Source organism: Osmerus mordax, chromosome 2 (assembly GCF_038355195.1).
Source record: "Osmerus mordax isolate fOsmMor3 chromosome 2, fOsmMor3.pri, whole genome shotgun sequence".
Classification (NCBI taxonomy): domain Eukaryota; kingdom Metazoa; phylum Chordata; class Actinopteri; order Osmeriformes; family Osmeridae; genus Osmerus; species Osmerus mordax.
In genome coordinates this window covers 9,703,600-9,722,247 of record NC_090051.1, presented here as the reverse complement: position 1 = coordinate 9,722,247, position 18,648 = coordinate 9,703,600, and the positions used below count along the sequence as shown (strand labels likewise).

General features: G+C 43.3%; 1 protein-coding gene across 2 annotated transcripts in view; it reads right to left on the bottom strand.

Moving 5' to 3' along the window:
- The window catches only part of glb1l (galactosidase, beta 1-like), a 45,726-nt gene extending 31,732 nt beyond the window's left edge, over positions 1–13,994 (bottom strand). For both annotated transcript variants that reach the window (XM_067251338.1, XM_067251347.1), the window contains exons 1-7: positions 13,810–13,994; positions 13,307–13,476; positions 12,929–13,079; positions 12,355–12,415; positions 12,167–12,261; positions 11,731–11,911; positions 11,522–11,580 (exon numbers count right to left, since the gene is read on the bottom strand). In XM_067251338.1, the coding sequence (XP_067107439.1) occupies positions 11,522–11,580; positions 11,731–11,911; positions 12,167–12,261; positions 12,355–12,415; positions 12,929–13,079; positions 13,307–13,476; positions 13,810–13,875 (783 nt within the window). In that variant the 5' untranslated portion in view covers positions 13,876–13,994. The remainder of the gene's footprint in view (positions 1–11,521; positions 11,581–11,730; positions 11,912–12,166; positions 12,262–12,354; positions 12,416–12,928; positions 13,080–13,306; positions 13,477–13,809) is intronic.
- Positions 13,995–18,648: the final 4,654 nt, after the last annotated feature.

Genomic DNA, 18,648 nt, shown 5'->3' with positions numbered 1-18,648 from the left:
CAGCTTATAACTTTCTACTAAATTTTCACAATTTTCCGCTTTTTTAGCATGGTCAGCTATCCCCATTCAGGTTTTCAGCATTCTCGCTGCTGTTTCGCAGGAACAGCCGTTTCTAGTTAGTGTGTTTGCTGCAAGCAAAAACACTACTGTTATTCTGCATACTTATTAGTGTGTTTGCTTCAAGACTAGACTGGACTAGACTGGTTGTGCAGGCACACATGATTAGTTTCTCCTTCATCTTGATCCTAAAACCTAGATTCTAGGTTAGAAATGTTGACAATGACCAACAGTTGCTACGTTACAAGAAACAAGGAACCAATCCGATTGGCCAACGCTCTTCACTGTTCCACTGTTCAAACTTTTTTCTGTTTCTACATCTTTCAATTATAAATACTTTTCAGAATGGGTTTTATTCGCCAAGAAACATCACACAGACAAGGAATTTACTGTGGCAGGAAGGTGCACACATTAAACATATAAGAATCTTAAATAAGAAGTGTACAAGTCTAACTAATACTAAGGTTTAAAAATGTAAAAGGTTTAGAATTAAATAAAATGTCTCTAACATAACGCTTTAACATTTATGAAATTAAATAAGATACCCTTTTCATCACTCTTTTTTCTCCTTTTTCAACCGTGAGAAAATATTGCAATGCATAACAATGACAGATATACTTTTAACACTGTCTCACCATTTTGGTTTCAAAGCAACACCTTTTTTCACCTTCATACTGCTGACATACTTTTGTCTGCTATGATATTGATAACTGTTATGCAATATACTCTTCATCACTATATTTGCTCATTTTTCTAACTTCAAACTTTTTTCTGTTTCTCAATCTTTCATTCTTTAATACTTTTAACTAGTGGTGGGCCGTTATCAGCGTTAACGCGCTGCGTTACCTGAGACTCTTATCGGGCGATATAAAAAAATATCGCCGTTAATCTATTCTCAAAGTTGGGTATGGAGCTGGGTCTGTACTACGCAAGCTATAATGACTTTCACCTTGATATTTTAGCGCGGATGTATACCTTGCCAAATTGCACTGTAGAGGGCGAGAACGAGTCTTTGAACCTGTGTGTATGCCTTGTGTATGAAATTATCACATCAAACGTAACGTGCTAACATGGATGGAGCTATGAAGCCGCCTGGTTTGCGTCAGGGAAAATGTATTTTTAAGAAGCTTCCCAATGGAAACCTCGACAAGACTAAGGTTGTTTGCACCTTGTGCTATGCAGAATTAGTTTACTGTAGGAGTTCTTCCAGTCTCAAATACCACCTAAATGCAAAGCTTCCCTTAGCTAATGCGGAAGATGCCGGGCCAAGCACTGATGTAGCGCAGGGGAAGAGTCGTCGTCAAACTACTGTTTGAGTGCAACCGAGGCAAGCCCGTCAGCACAGCTCTATCAGCCAAGCTAACTAATCTAATAAACAGTTAATAAACACAAGTACATCTTATTGAACATAATTTATTTTCATCACCAATTATATAGAACAGCTTTCTCAAGCAGTTTGTGATGCATTTTGGAAACAGGAGATGAGCCCCTGGTCTAATGCGCCACCTGGCTTGAGAAACCCGTTCTCAAAGACTTACTTTTAGTCATTATTTGGGTAGCACACATATTCTGAATGCCTTCGGTGGAATTCAAATGAGCCATTTTAATATAGATTAACGCCAAGATTACAGTGAGATTAATCTAGATAAAAAAAAAAAAATCTATGCCCACCACTACTTTTAACGATTAAAAATGTATGAAAGTCAATAAGATACTCTTTTCATCACAGTTTTTTCTCCATTTTCAATAGTAAGAAAATATCGCAATGCATAACAATGACAGATATACTTTTAACACTTTTTCTCACCATTTTGTTTTTAAAGCACATACCTCTTTTAAATTTTTTGTAAAACCTTCTTCACTATTCAAGCCATCAAAACAATCGTTTCAACTGCTTTCAGCAAACACACACATTTTCTTCAGGAAATGTACCTTTCTAGTTCTTTTTGCCCCCCTAAGCATCAGTCAATATTTGGGCTACATAGACAATGTCGCTGTCAAAAGGTTTCGTCTTGGTAGCGATTGAGTTGCTTGTATTTTTATTTACGTTCTGTTGCATGGTTTAAGTAGAAATTACGTTTTTGTGTTGAAAGGTGAAGCTAACGGTGGCTAAATTGCTAGCCACAGTCACTGACGTTGCTAACGTCACTAACGTCACGAAAACACGCGTGACTACCTCTAGCAGAACATTAGTTTAGCAGCTCATTAACTTCTGGGAGATAGCTAGGCTAACTATGGCTTTACTGCAAGGGTGATATGAAACACAATTGTGAAGTGTAATGTACAATATAAGCTGAAATTATTAAGGAAGTACATGTACTTTCGGAAACAGTAGGCTACTATTTCACTGAAGCATTAGCATCATGACATTAGCCTCTGTTGCCCGGGCAACACATACTACAGCGGTCTATGATGCATCTGTTTTCAATAAACATTCCTCACTAATACATTTTCGTTGCAGGATTTATTATGACAGTAGATTACAAGTAAACTATTTGTTGGTGATATTATCATTACCTGTGGTTTCAAACCAGTGTAGCTCACTGCAACGCTGTACTGTAGCCTACGCGAGACACACTAGTAGCTAAAAAAAAGCATCTCCACACAGCTGTTTAGGAAGTCAAACGGCGACAGAACATGTTCGGCACTCCCCTTAGCTCTACTTAAATCAAAAGTCTTTCAATAGGTGAAACTATCTGACTACTAACCTGAACTCCATTGCTACAGTCTAAACTTTGTCCGTCTGTTCATGAAAATAATTTCAGCCTAAACCGTACAACGGAACGTTAAATCGAATTCAACCAAAGCAAACGCTACCAAGTACTGTAGTGATGTGTCGTTCGTGTACGATTCGTTCATTTTGAACGAATCCTTACAAGGACTCGTGAGTAACGAGTCCTCTCAAAGAGTGATTCGTTCATTTTCTCGTGGCCACGCATCGGAACTGTTGCATAGGCTCGTCCAAGTAAACAGAAATTATTCGTTCATTTCCCGACTCGGTCTTCGGGTACGAGTCTTTGGATCATTTTTCACGTGACCTGGGGGGTATTCGTCGTAGCTCGCTAAGCGGTTTAGCGAGCTAATTTTCAGGCTAAGATAAAAAACGCCCCTCTTTTTGGTTCGTGGAAGCAACTTTCGATAAATCACCATAGTAACATATCAATTAGCACTAACCTGCTCCAGAGCAGGCTAAAGTAAGTGTAGCTGGATAAGCTTGCCACACCCCCAGAAAATAACATGGCAGCTCCCTTTTTGAGAGACCCAGTTGACCAAGGAGCTATAATTTAGTTCGATTAGCTTTCCATACCAATAGAGTTCTTCGCGATTGCCAAGATCCTTTATTTCACACGGATGAGTTCTTGTTTGAGCGATATCGATTCAGCCGACATGGACTCATTTATTTGCAAGACCTTCTCGGGCCGTACATTGCAAATATCACACGCCGCAGCAAGCTTTATGCTTTATTATGAGCTTATGCTGCTGTATGTGAATATGTAACGCTATGTTTTATGAAATGTCTTGTCTTATCTGTTGTGCCTGTGCTTTTTATATGTTTCACTGTGGGAGAGTGGGAAACGTCATATCGATTCCTTTTTATGTCTTGACATGTGAAGAATTGACAATAAAGCTACTTGAAACTTTAACTGTGCTTCAGACTGCATAGCCTTGAGGTTTTTTGCGTCAGGTAGGCTATAGGCTACATTTTTATACAGTATAGGCGATGCAGAAAACATTGGCAAAGCCGCAGCATGCGTTGCTGTAAGAAAAGTGTACTTGCCGCTTAACCAGCTGATGAATCAATTCATCATATTCCTTGGCCATGTCCCAGTCAATGACATCAAAGAGGGATTTACACATATGCCTACATGCATATACACATATATAGTACATGATATAAGCGCAGTAGCTTACATATATCCTCATAATTGTCTATGAATTCGTATCAATTAGATACTCTTTGGCCTTGTTTTTATTTAGCCTACTTATTCTGAAAGAGTTGAGATCATTATTTTCGCTAGCAAGATCTCATTCGATTATTAATTTCCATTAAGCCTATACTAGCAGGCACAATTAAAGAAATGTGATCTGATTGATTGGGGTAATGAGGCACTTAAGATGAGCCTATACATTTCCCCAAAACTTTCGCATTTAGCTTATCGGCAATTGTTTCCCAAGCTGCTTGTTTTGCTCTGGCAGCGGTGGCGGTGTTTGATTTAGCCATGATTATATGCTTATTGTCTAGAGACTCATTAAAATAGTTTGCTCGGATGGCGAGAATAGCCGATCACCGCTCTCTCTTTCGTCTTTTCCGCCATCATACCGTTAGAAAATCACGGTTTTGGTGATCGACCTTTCCTGCCCTTTGAAGTAGGACGTGCACGTGCAATTTCCCTGATAAGTTTAGCCTGATTGAAATTAACCACATGATTTGGATGCGGATCAGCCGTTGACGAACCGATATTTGCTGTTCTCACTCATCTCGCTAATGTTAACGGGCTAAAGGGACAATTGATTAACTTAGCTTCAACCCTTACGACGAACGGGGCCCAGCATAGGCTCTGTACTGGTAGCTAGAGGAAACAAACGATTTGTTCATTTCCCGACTCGGTCTTCGGGTACGAGTCTTTGAATCATTTTTCACGTGACCTGAATAGGCTCTGTACTAGTGATGGGCATTCCGGCTCTTTTTCGTGAGCCGGCTCGTATGGCTCAGCTCACCAAAAAGAGCCGGCTCTTTTGGCTCCCGAACGGCTCTTTAAATACATGTTTTAACTATGAATTTGACTATGATGGGTGTGAAAACTATTTGAATTAAATTATGAAATGAAATCATACTCGATCGTAACCACATATCTTTAAAAATGCATTGATTTGTCATGGCTCTCCGAGTTTTGACTACTCTCTGACTGTGTGTGAGTTGGCTCGGCCCTCCCTCATGCAGGATTGACAGGAACAGAATGTGAGGATGATCGTGTGCGCCTTTAAGCCTACAAGTATTTTTTTGTTGTTCTTTGAATTAGTCAATTATTTGAAATACAATTAAAATTCATTATTTCATAATCATTTAGTTTTTATAGGCTGTATTAATCTATTAAAAATAGAGTCGGCTCTTCAGATATGCGAGCCAGCTCCCGACGTTCACCTTCAAGAGCCGGCTCTTAGAGCCGGATCGTTCGCGAACGACCCATCACTACTCTGTACTTGTAGCTAGAGGAAACAAACGATTCGTTCATTTCCCGACTCGGTCTTTCTACGAGTCTTTGGATCTTTTTTCACGTGACCCGCATTGTATTTTTTAGTAGAGGAAACAGTTTCCTCATTCCCTTTCGCGTGGCCGCTGGTTTAGTAAGACGTGAATGATATTCGCTCAGTCATCATACTGACTGGTTTTGTTATTTTCCCTTTACATTTACACTTACAGTTTAGTGCAGCGTAATTGTCGTGATAATTAAATGCTAGCGTGATAATAAATGACAATTTAAAACCATACAAACTGTCATGTTGTACTGCATTTAATAGAGGAGGTTTTCTTAAAAAAAATATGATCTGGCACACAAATGTGCAATTCAAGTAAAATGGTCTTGTATGGAAAATTCTGTGTAAGAAACTCTTGATTTAAATCTGTGAACTTTGAGTGACATTGTCCATAGGAGGGGGGCATGCAGCAAGTTCACAGTTCACACCAATTGAAAGAGGTCAGGTTACACATGTAGGGCCTACTGCACTTCATGTTGGTGTCAAATAGGGTGGAGCCGGTGTTGAAGTACAGCTGTCAGTCATGGCTGTCTCCAAGGGGACTGTGGCCCTTCCCCACCCTCCCCCACAGTTCTGCACTAGGTGACTTGCAAGTCATCTAGAAGTTAGTGTGTCGCTTTGAATGAAATGCCAAATTAATCAAATGTGATGTAAAATGTTTTTATTGTAACCCAAAATCCCAATATTTCACCATGTTACATTTATTAATAATTTACTCTTTGCATATAACAATAACACACTTTACATTATAGAAAACAATACAAGTATGTTTTTTTAAGTAAAAGAAGTTTGTCAAGCAGAGCTTTGTAACAAAATATATAATATATATATATATATATATATATATATATATATATATATATTATATATCTCAAAAGGATAGACATAAATAAGGTTAAATAAGAATTAAGTTAAATTGCACTATACAGCATCAGATAGATAACAATAACAGTAATTAAATCACACTAGAAACCAAAGGAACATTCTGTAACAAAACTGCAGTTTAGGGCGTACTCTAAGGCAGGTTTGCATTTAAGAAAACAAGCTCCCGGACCTTGGATGGGCTGAGCCTGTTTCTTCAATCTGAAATGATCTGCCCCGTTTTAGAGAAAACTCTCTCAGAAGGCACAGATGTGGCCACAATGCACAGTCTTGTCTTCATGACCTCACAGAGGCTTTTGTAAACGGGTGAACACTTCATCCACCATGCCAGAGGGTCTGATGTGCGGGGTAAAAGTGGCTCAGCAAGGTAAGCCCACATCTCCATCATGGCATCAGTAGAGACAGTTGGTGTGGTAGTAGAAGGCCTCAAGCTTGCAAGCCTCTCATCAAAGTCCTCCCAAAACATGGCCCCTGTACTGGCAGCTGTAGCAGAATGTGGATCTCCTCTTCCTCCCTATTGGGGGGGGGGGGTTAACATGTGCTGCAGCTAATGTTATTCTCTTCACTGCTTCGTCTGCTGCTTTGCTGTTGACAAAGGCTTGCTTTTTGAACCTCGGGTCCAAGCAGGTAGCATCAGCAAGCTTCTCAATGAACTCCACTTTACTGAACCTCTTCAACATTTCTGTCATCAGGCTGTCCACGAGATCTTTGACAGGTTTATGGATGGAGGGATTCCTTTGATTGCGGGCAACAATCTTCTGAAGGCCTCTTGTCATTAAAATGACTTTGGAGGCAGTCACAAACCTAAAGAAATGAATAATTATTTAAATATAATGAATACAATGTATTATTAAAAAGCCAATACATACTTGTTTGTGAAAAAAGGTTACAAAAACAATCCATCATTAAGGAGAAATTTAATTTGCAATCATGATTTAAAATAGGTGTTAATCACTTAATCTACATACCTCTCAGCGCTCACTTCAGTTGTGACCTCCTCAAAGGGATTGACAACATCCACTTTTTCTTTAACAATGTCCCATTCCTCCAGGGACAAGGTTGGCAGAGAAGCATTCAGAAGTGCCAGGGTGGAGATGACAGGATCTTTGACCTCTAGAATTATTTTCAAAATGTGGAATGTTGAATTCCACCTTGTGGCCACATCCTGCTTTAAGCGTAATTGCTCCTGTCCCATCTGTTGCTGTGTGGCCTTGAGCTTCTCTGAAGCCACTGTGCTCCTGTGAAAGAACTCAACAATGGCTTTGACCTTTTTCACAATGCTTTGGACCATCTTCAGGGTAGCTCTGACAATAAGGTTCAGAACATGGGCAAAACAGGGTATGTGGTCCCAGTGAAGGTCTCTCACATCTGACACAATGTTGGCAGCATTGTCTGTGACACAGGCTACAATTTTGTCCTTTACACCCCATTCTTCACTAACCCTGCTCAGCTCCCTTGCAAGATTGTCAGCAGTGTGTCTTTCTGTCATGACAAAACAGTCCAGGGGTCTCATTTATAAAGCTTGCGTACGCACAAAACGGGGCTGAAAATGTGCGTACGCCACTTTCCACGCAAAGGTTGTGATTTATAAAAAACAAACTTGACGGGAGAATGTGCGGTCCTCCACGCAAACTCTGACCCTCCCGTAGGCCTACGCACATTTTGGAAACAGTTGGAATTGGCGACGCAGATGACCGTACTGTAGTCAGACTGCAGAAAGTAAATGTGGGAAGAACGATTACTAATAATATTATATATTTTGTTTTCCTCAAACACGTTTTCTTTCACTCGATTTCATTATTATCATGAAGAATAAATCCAGCAGTGTTATTTGCGCTTGTATTGAGTGATAATTGATCCATAAACACAGTGTACAATCCAACTCAAATTTTAAATCAAAATTCAGCGCTGTATGTCTCACCATCAGATTGTTCACTACGGGAATGCAGGAGGGGCGATGCCCGAGCCCGACTGCATGGAATACAGGATAACATCACATATCCTACCTTTAGATAACTGCATAACACATTGTATAACTAAATATATTTCTTTAATACTGTGCATATATCATCATATGTCAAAAACTGGAAACTTGAACTGTTTTCAAATTGTATCTCGACTTGCGGTATCAGTTGACGCCACTCGCACTGTTTTTTTTTTATTAGTGATCCACCGGCCACCAAATAATGTGGTTTTCGGGCCTCCACCAATAGGCTAACAGTGTCTGAGAAGTTGTCATGCGCCATGATTCACAGTGAAGAACAATCACATGCCAGGGTCATTAATATACTGGATTAGCATTCATGAGGTGCTTTGCATTGACCATTTATGGTTAAAATGGGCGAGTTCAGGGCGGGGTAAAATGCAGATTCACGTACGCACACTTGTGGGTAGTCTGTGATTTATAAAGGGAAAATTGCTTACAGGTGTGCGTACGCACGGTTTTATAAATCAGATTTTTTGGGAGCGTACGCCATTTTAGGCTTTTTAGTAAGAATCCTACGCACAGTTTTATAAATGAGACCCCAGGAGATTTGAAAATCCTCCATGAAATGACAAGTCACAGACATGTAACTTGTGGTAGTTACTGAGGTCCAGCAGTCTGTTGTGAGACATACAGCTGTGGCAGACTTGATTTTGTCTATGACCTCAGTTCTTAATTTCTCACACATCATAGGTAGAACTTTTGTTTAAATTGTTTTTCTACCTGGTAGACTGTATGATGGGTCCAGAAGCTTTGAATATTCCCTGAAGCCTTTGTCCTCAACCACAGAAAAGGGCTGGAAATCAGCAAATCATCCAGTTTACTCTGTCTTAACGGATCCATTGGCCTTGTAACAAAACTGCCCATTGAGGTTTGTTGTTGTGGCCTCTGTGGCCTAACTGCTGCTTGGGTGGTGGTAAGTGCTGCTGGAATAGTAGATGCTGTGGACATGGTCAACGTAGCAGTTGCAGGCCCAGTTGAAGAGGTGCTGCTGGTGGAAACAGCTCCTGCTGTCGCAGTATCATCATCACTGCCTCCTCTAACTTGTGCTAAGAGCACAGTTGAATGTGCACATTTAAGGTGCCTTCTCAAGTTTGAGGTGCTTCCTCCTTGAATTGATAAAAGTTTTTTGCAAATTTTGCATTTTGCTTTCGTCGATGAAACATTTTCAAAATGAGACCAAACATCACTCCTTTTTCTAGTGCTTTTGCAAGTCACCTAGTGCAAAACTTTGGGGGAGGGTGGGGAAGGGCCACAGTCCCCTTGGAGACAGCCATGACTGACAGCTGTACTTCAACACCGGCTCCACCCTTATTTGGCACCAACATGAAGTGCAGTAGGCCCTACATGTGTAACCTGACCTCTTTCAATAGGTGTGAACTGTGAACTTGCTGCATGCCCCCCTCCGATGGACAATGTCACTCAAAGTTCACAGACTTAAATCAAGTGTGTCTTACACAGAACTTTCCATATAATATAAGACCATTTTACTTGAATTGCACATTTGTGTGCCAGATAATATTTTTTTTAAGAAAACCTCCTCTATTCAATACAGTACAACATGACAGTTTGTATGGTTTTAAATTGTCATTTATTATCACACTAGCATTTATTTATCACGGCAAACAATTACACTGCACTAAACTGTAAGTGTAAATGTAAAGTGAAAATAACAAAACCGGTCAGTATGATGACTTGAGCAAATATCATTCACGTCTTACTAAACCAGCGGCCACGCGAAAGGGAATGAGGAAACTGTTTCCTCTACTAAAAAATACAATGGGGGTCACGTGAAAAAAAGATCCAAAGACTCATAGAAAGACCAAGTCGGGAAATGAACGAATCGTTTGTTTCCTCTAGCTACCAGTACTGAGCCTATGCAGGTCACGTGAAAAAGGACTCGGTTGGCAGAAGAACGAAACATTGATCCGAAGACACGGTCGGGAGGTGAACGATTCGTTCATCCGCCGGGTACGAGTCTTTGGATCCTTTTTCACGTGACCTGCATAGGCTCAGTACTGGTAGCTAGCGAAAACAGAAATGATTCGTTCATTTTGACTGGGTCTTCGGATACGGATCTTTGGATCATTTTTCAAGTGACCTGCATAGGCTCAGAAGAGGAAACAGAAAGGATTTGTTTACCTCGTTCACTTTCGAGTGACTAGGTTTATTAAGACGTGAATGATAGTTGTTCACAAGTAGCCTAATAATTACAGGTTTTGTTATTTTCACTTTTTTTGTACTTTACTTATAGTTCAGTGCAGCGTAATTGTTTGGCGTGATAATTAAATGCTAGTGTGATAATAAATGACCAAATCGTACAGGAATTTCTTTTAAAATAGTATCTGCTGGTGCACATGCACTAACCTACATGAGAATATGATACGCAGTGGAGGTATACCCCCTCCCCCACCCCCACGTTGAAATGAACGAATGACTCTAAAAAAGATTAGTTCATTTTACTGAATGAGATTCAAACAACCAAATCAGTAAAATGATCCGAACCACTACTGTACTGTAGTAGTACAATTTACCGGGGAAGCTTCTCCACACAGGGCTATATCGCATTTTGTGTTGTTACTGACAATGATCGCTACCACTGAGATTTTATGAATGAGGGATTTTCCCCTAAATAAATGTCAAGCTTATTTACGTTTTTGGGGGCATATTTTCAGTTAGCAGATGGTACTATTTGAATCGCGATTCCATCTGAGATAACTACTGCCGGTAACGTCGTTGTTAGAATAAGCGTCAAAGGGGGTTCTTTATTAATGAATGAATGCAATATGAGTAGGCTAAATGCCTGAAAATATCACGAGAAGGGAAAAACTTAAAATTACGTTTAAGTCATAGAGATTAGGTCCACTTTTACACCGGTCTGCCAAATGTATTCGTTTTGATTCAACTATGAGGCTGCTGATCACCATTCCCTCTTGCAGGGGAAATGAGAAGACAACTATTTCATTCTACTCTTCACTCCGAGTATTTTGAGTTGTAAATGAGCAGAAAAAATTATGCTTTTAAATCTATTTAATCTTTATAAGTAATAAGTAGGCTATGCATTTTTGATATAAAATATACCGAAATATCAGTTGTAAAAATGTCATTAAAAAACGGACCCCTCTGCAACTGACGCAAGCAAGCACACCCTACAATTTCCCCAGAAATTGTACCCTCTAGTTAATTTAGTTTCATTACAGAACTGCTGCAGATGTTGTGCGAATAAAGACTGGTCTGACATGTCAGCATTAAAATCACCCATGACATAGACACAAGATGAACTGTTGTCCTCTATGAAGGACTGAATAAAACATAAATAACTAGTTAATAGCTAAGACTCACCAGAGGGCCCCTGGGCTCGAATCTCCTTTGTCGTTTGAAGGCAGTGAGTATGTTAGTGTCTGAGTGGAGTGGGAAAGGTAGATTTAGTTTCATACAGCACATCAACACATATATCACCAGACATGATAAGAGGTTCCTAGCATTTACATTCTTATGAATATTCGTATCACATTCATCATGGTTCCAACAGGGTTGGTTTGATATCCCACCCGTGCCGAAGTCTATGGTGGCATACAGTCCCTCCAGTGTCCCACACATCATCTCTCGGTCAGTGTTCCCGTCGGTCGTGAAGAAGATCGTGTTTTCTCCCAGGAAGAGCCGGAACAATGTTAGCAGGTGGCGCATGTAGTTGTAGTCACATGCATAGTAGCTACCGTACTCATTCTCTACCTGGGTCACCGTCAAGATCCAAATAAATGTTTGTTTAAAACAATTTTAAAATTTATTTTTGATTACATATTTAAAAAATTTGATCAAATAAATTATAAATAAAAACAAACATTAAATAAATAAAAAAGTTCCTGTATGTCCAAGAGTGTGTTGTGAATGGCTGAGAAAGGATTAAGAAGCCATGTCTTCACATTCTTATTATTATATCACTGTCTTCGCAAACCAGCGTGGCCTCCTCGGTTACCCATACAGTACCTGCACACTGATGACATTCCCTCCGTTGCTGTAGAGCCACGGCTTCATCTTGGGAAGCAGCACGGACAGCCACATGCTCACAGCCTGCAGGTAGTCTGCAACAATAAGAGGGCAGCAGGATCAGACGCTGATCTGGAACATACAGCAGCTGGTGGCCAGGTTGTCTTGTCTATAAACGGGAGTGGAACCTTTATCTGCTGAGCGAAGGATGATATTGGGCTTTCGGAGCAGCCACGCAGGTAGTCCACCCTTGAAGGTGAGGAGAACACAATTAACAGGTGCTGCTTGATGGGTTCATCAGTGGACACTTCCTGTCGAGCAGTGTTCAAACTGTGTCAAAAGGTCCCTTTTAAGTGTGTGTGTGTGTGTGGGGGGGTCCCTGAACTCTTATGGGAGGTCTGGACCCCACCCTCCACTTAACCACATCAATAGCAAAGTTTCCCATTGCCTGCCAGTGTAATTCAGGTAACACCATGTGAACTGACACCTCTGCGACAGTTAGATGCAGAGATCTTGGGCTAGTGATCTGAAGGTTGCCAGTTAGATTCCCGGCCGTGCAAATGACGTTGTGTCCTTGGGCAAGGCACTTCACCCTACTTGCCTCGGGGAGAATGTCCCTGTACTTACTGTAAGTCGCTTTGGATAAGAGCGTCTGCTAAATGACTAAATGTAAAACAGACCTTCCAGCGTTTAGGCTACACCATGTGACTGTTCTGTCATGTTACTGACCGACTGCAGAGAGGTCAGTGGAGATGTGCTCACCATCTCCCACTCTGCACAGATGTATGGCCCGGGGCGCAGAATCACCAGGAGGCCTGTCTGATTGGCTACATCCAGGAAATGCTCCAGATCTCTATCTCCTGCAAAGTTGTATACCCCCTCCACGGACTCGTGGAAATTCCACGGAACATATCTGTAAAAAACAAAACAACAAAAACAGAATGTATTCATTATTTATTTACAGATAACTCAGTTGGGTCACTGCATATGCCACTGACTTTTGAGCTGTGGGGAGGGATTGGCAAATTGCCAATGTGCCCTGTAGGCTACTTCATACTAGACTGTAATATTGCGAGATTGCGACCTTACAACACAATACAGTGTTTCTATTTGTATAATACTTTTCTGCTCTGTACACACATCTGTATTGCATTGAGTCCAGCCATGTACATCTTCAGAAGCCTGTCCTTCCAGTAGTAGCGAGGGATTCTGGAGTAGTGAATACTTCCTGACACATACTGGAACGGCCTTCCGTCTTTCAGGAAGCAGTTCCTGTTGTAGTCTATGGAGAAGCTAGGTGCTCCGGTAGCCTGTAACAAAGTTGTCTTAGTGACTCTTTATGAACGGCTCGTGGGTGAAAATACTCCGAAAAAGAGCCAAATGATAGCGTACATTTTAATGTATGTACCAGCGCTTAACTTTGCATATATATACAAGACATTTATCTCTAAATTTCATACTTTTAATTACAGTTATTTAACGATAAAAAAGTAAAGTAAAGTTCAATCATGAAACGTATCTTTTTACGCATGAATAAGATACACTACAATTAAGATACATACTATACATCCGATCAAAATAGGTGTTGGAGAGGACATACAGTCATTAAGTCACGCAATTTGGTTACAGTTTTAGCTACTTACCAAGTTTCGATTTGCTGCTAGAAAAGTAAACCCCAATATAACGGTGAGAACAATATGCGCCGTCATGTCTGCTCGCTACGTGTGTTGATTCCCAAGTGATTCAACTTGCAATTACACTGATTTACTTAAGTAAACGTTTCTATTTTTTTTATGCCTTCACGTCGATGTCTATTGACCATTGCCCATTGATTTTGTAGGCTATGTGTGTATGAAGGAAACGGCGTGACAAGGAACGTCCCACTCTGACAATAGTCATGTGAGGCCTATTCACGTTAGTCTTCTTCGGGGTCCTAAACATCAGCCTTCTCTGCTGTGTGAGTGGATTCTCATGAAATACCCAGAACTAGAAAATCATAGAACAAACAAACAAAACAAATACATATTATATACACATTAATAATATATTATCATATAATCCTTAATTACGTTGTAATTAGTTACATTACAATTATGAGGCTACAATTACAACTGTATTTTCAAACAGACCTCACACTTCCCTGCTCCTATGACGATCCTCACTGGTCTCATTGCCAACAGACGTTTGTCACAGACAATGCGTTGCAAATGAACAATCACTATTTGCGGTTGGCGTGGTCCGTAAACAAAGCAGCCAGTTCAGGAATAGTTTGCTTTATCGCTGGATGGCCCTGTGCACCAGACGGTATGTTACGTACCAGTGTTCTATGTATAGAAGTGAGAATAATGGAGGGCTTTGGAAGCTAACGAGGAGGCCCTCTACTGCTAATCAATGCTGCTATACCAATCACTACCTCAAGTATATAAAATGTGTACTAAAACATATATTCAATTGTGATCAATTGATTTATTAAAGAACAGATGGGATCAGGCAACAGGATGTTTCTGTGTAAAGTAAAGTCGTGCTGAAATGTATCTGTATAGTAAGATTGTGCTAGAATGTAACTTTGGTGTGTGGGCAAGAATGCCGATGTCAGGCAAACTGTCTTGGGAGGCAAGTTTGTGATGCTCAGAGACTGCAGTGAGCACAATAGGGCTACTCAGTTCATGGGAAGTGTCAACTTGGGAGATACGGTGATGCTGGGACTGTAACTCTTTTCTGCTTCAGGACGAGTCAGACCGGCCGGTCTGACTCGTTCTAAGGCTCTGTTCTAAGGCCCCCCCCCTTGGAGACCCTGCCCCCACCTGCCCCTATACATCACCAAACCCCTGGTCTGCCCCCCCCTTTTCCTTGGAGACCCTGTCCTCACCTGCCCCCATGCATCATCAGACCATGGACTGGTCTGCCCCCCCCCCTTCTCTTGGAGACACAGCCCCCCTTTCCCTGGAGACGCAGCTCCCACCACCCCGCACATCATCTGGACCTTGGGATGATCTACTCCCTACCCTGGAGAACCCCCCCCTTGATTGCATCAGACTTGTGGGTCTTCTCCGCCCCCCTCCTTCTCTGAACATCACCAGATCCTTGGACTGCCTACCATGTTCCACCACGAACGCCCTGGACATTTAATTGGATAACCACATTCCCACCCCATGGTCTTCTGATCAATCATCTATCAAAGTTCTCCCTCTCTGGGGGGTACAAGAACTGTCTCCCAAGGACATGGAGACAGAACTTGGACTGGGCAGAACTCTCTCTGATCTCTGTCACGACCACTTTCTCAGCGAAGGCCTTCATTTGATCTATTCTGAGACCTTGTTTCTGTGAAGCTGCATTGGCATCATTGACTCATTCACTGTATTAGATTAAGAACATCCTGGTGTGTTGTTTTCATTGTGTATTATTGTGATTGCATCATTACATTAAACTACAAATAACTTGGTCCGGTATTTAACCTTGTATCATTCTCCACTACCCAGTTTGACACGCCTTAACACCAGTCAATTATCTAGTGTCGCTCATGAACGATTCTTTCATTTGTAACAAATTTTTTGTATGACTCTGGAGTAACAAGTATTCTCAGACAGTGGTTTGTTCATTTTCTCGTGGCCCCACATCGGGACTGTCGCATCAATTAGTGCCAAGGGGTTCCATATTTTTGGCACAAATGGAACCCCATACCCCTTTCGAATTCAACATTCTAATTACTAGACAAAAAATAATAGACTTATTTTGCATGTAAATTACATGACTATCTTAAAAAATCCATATTTTAAATGAAATATTTTATTTATACCCAAATCCTACCAAACTGACTCCAAATCAGCACGTACACACATGGACATGGGACACGCCCACATACACACACGCACTGTGCGTGTGCACACGTGCCTAATGCTCTCAGTCTCCTGAGAAAACCTCCTGAAAGCTGCTTTTAATGCTGGCATACTAAACATTTGGTGTTACTTTGTAGATATTACAATACATTTGACAATGATAGCAATGCTGTTGGACTTTAAAAGCAGTGTATATGGTTTGGCAGGGGCATATTTTGAGTTCTGATATTGGGCTGGTTTTTGGGCTGGTTTTATTGGCCATTGGGCTGGTTTTGGGCTAGTTTTGATTGGCCATTGGGCTGGTTTGTCACACAGACATGGCAATCCTATCCTCCACCTGCAACTGCATCTTCCCTGGATGCAAGAACTTCAGCTGCGCTGCAACGCTATTTAATTTCCCTATCGATGAGGAAAGGAAAAATAGGTGCATTGATTTTGTGAAGAGAGTCCCCTCCTTGAGTCACCACCTTACCGCGGTGGAGGGGTTTGCGTGTCCTAATGATCCTGGAAGCTATGTTGTCGGGGGCTTTATGCCACTGGTAGGGTCACCCAAGGCAAACAGGTTCCAGGCGAAGGATCAGACTCAAAAGGATCAGTGGCTCAAAAAACTACCATGAAGAAAACGAACAATGGTTCTCAGTTGCCCCTGCCCGGAAGTGGGTCACCGGGGCCCCCCCCCTGGAGCCAGGCCCGGGGGTGGGGCTCGATGGCGAGCGCCTGGTGGCCGGGCCTTTTCCCATGGGGCCCGGTCGGGCACAGCCCGAAGAGACAACGTGGGACCCCCTTCCAGTGGGCTCACCATCCGCAGGAGGGGTGATGGGGGTCGGGTGCAGTGCGAGACGGGCGGCGGCCGAAGGCGGGGGCCTTGGCGGTCCGATCCTCGGCTGCAGAAGCTAGCTCTAGGGACGTGGAACGTCACCTCCATGGCGGGAAAGGAGCCGGAGCTGGTGCGCGAGGTAGAGAAGTTCCAGCTAGATATAGTCGGCCTCACCTCGACGCACAGCATCGGCTCCGGAACCAATCTCCTTGAGAGGGGCTGGACTCTCTTCCACTCTGGAGTTGCCCTCGGTGAGAGGCGTCGAGCTGGGGTGGGAATACTTGTTTACCCTCGGTTCGGCGCCTGTACGTTGGGGTTCACCCCGGTGGACGAGAGGGTAGCCTCCCTCCGCCTTCAGGTGGGGGGACGGGTCCTCACTGTTGTTTGTGCTTATGCACCAAATGGCAGTGCAGAGTACCCACCCTTTTTCGATTCTCTGGGAGGGGTGCTGGAAAGCGCTCCTCCCGGAGATTCCCTCGTCCTCCTGGGGGACTTCAATGCTCATGTGGGCAATGACAGTGAGACCTGGAGGGGCGTGATTGGGAGGAACGGCCCCCCCAATCCGAACCCGAGCAGTGTTTTGTTGTTGGACTTCTGTGCTAGACACGGCTTGTCCATAACGGACACCATGTTCAAGCATAAGGGTGTCCATATGTGCACTTGGCACCAGGACACCCGAGGTCTCAGTTCGATGATAGACTTTGTAGTTGTGTCGTCGGATCTGAGGCCGAATGTCTTGGACACTCGGGTGAGGAGAGGGGCGGAGCTGTCAACTGATCACCACCTGGTGGTGAGTTGGCTACGATGGTGGGGGAAGACGCCGGTCAGGCCTGGCAGGCCCAAACGTAATGTGAGGGTCTGCTGGGAACGGCTGGCAGAATCCCCTGTCAGAAGGAGCTTCAACTCCCACCTCCGGGAGAGCTTCGATCATGTCTCGGGGGAGGCCGGGGACATTGAGTCCGAATGGGCCATTTTCCGGGCCTCCATTGTTGAGGCGGCTGACCGGAGCTGCGGACGCAAGGCGGTAGGTGCATGTCGCGGCGGCAACCCTCGGACCCGGTGGTGGACGCCGGAGGTGAGGGAAGCCGTCAAGCTGAAGAAGGAGGCCTATCGGACTTTGTTGGCTGGTAGGACTCCAGAGGCAGCTGATGTGTACCGGCAGGCCAAGCGGAATGCGGCTTGGGCGTTCGCGGAGGCAAAAACCCGGGCGTGGGAGGAGTTCGGCGAGGCCATGGAGAATGACTTCCGAACGGCTTCGAAAAGGTTCTGGACCACCATCCGGCGACTCAGGAGGGGGAAGCAGTGCACTGTCAACGCTGTATATGGTGGGAATGGTGCGCTGCTGACCTCGATGGGGGACGTCCTGGATCGGTGGAAGGAATACTTTGAAGACCTCCTTAATTCCACCAACACGCTTTCCGACGTGGAGGCAGAGTCTGGGGACATTGGGGGGGGGCCCTTCTATCTCTGGGGCTGAAGTCGCCGAGGTGGTTGAAAAGCTCCACGGTGGCAAGGCCCCTGGGGTGGATGAGGTCTGCCCGGAGTTCCTTAAGGCTCTGGATGTTGTAGGGCTGTCTTGGTTGACACGACTCTGCAACATCGCGTGGACATCGGGGACAGTGCCTCTGGACTGGCAGACCAGGGTGGTGGTTCCCCTCTTTAAAAAGGGGGACCGGAGGGTGTGCTCCAACTTTAGGGGGATCACACTCCTCAGCCTCCCTGGGAAAGTCTATTCAGGGGTGCTGGAGAGGAGGGTCCGTCGGATTGTCGAACCTCGGATTCAGGAGGAGCAATGTGGTTTTCGTCCTGGCCGTGGAACTGTGGACCAG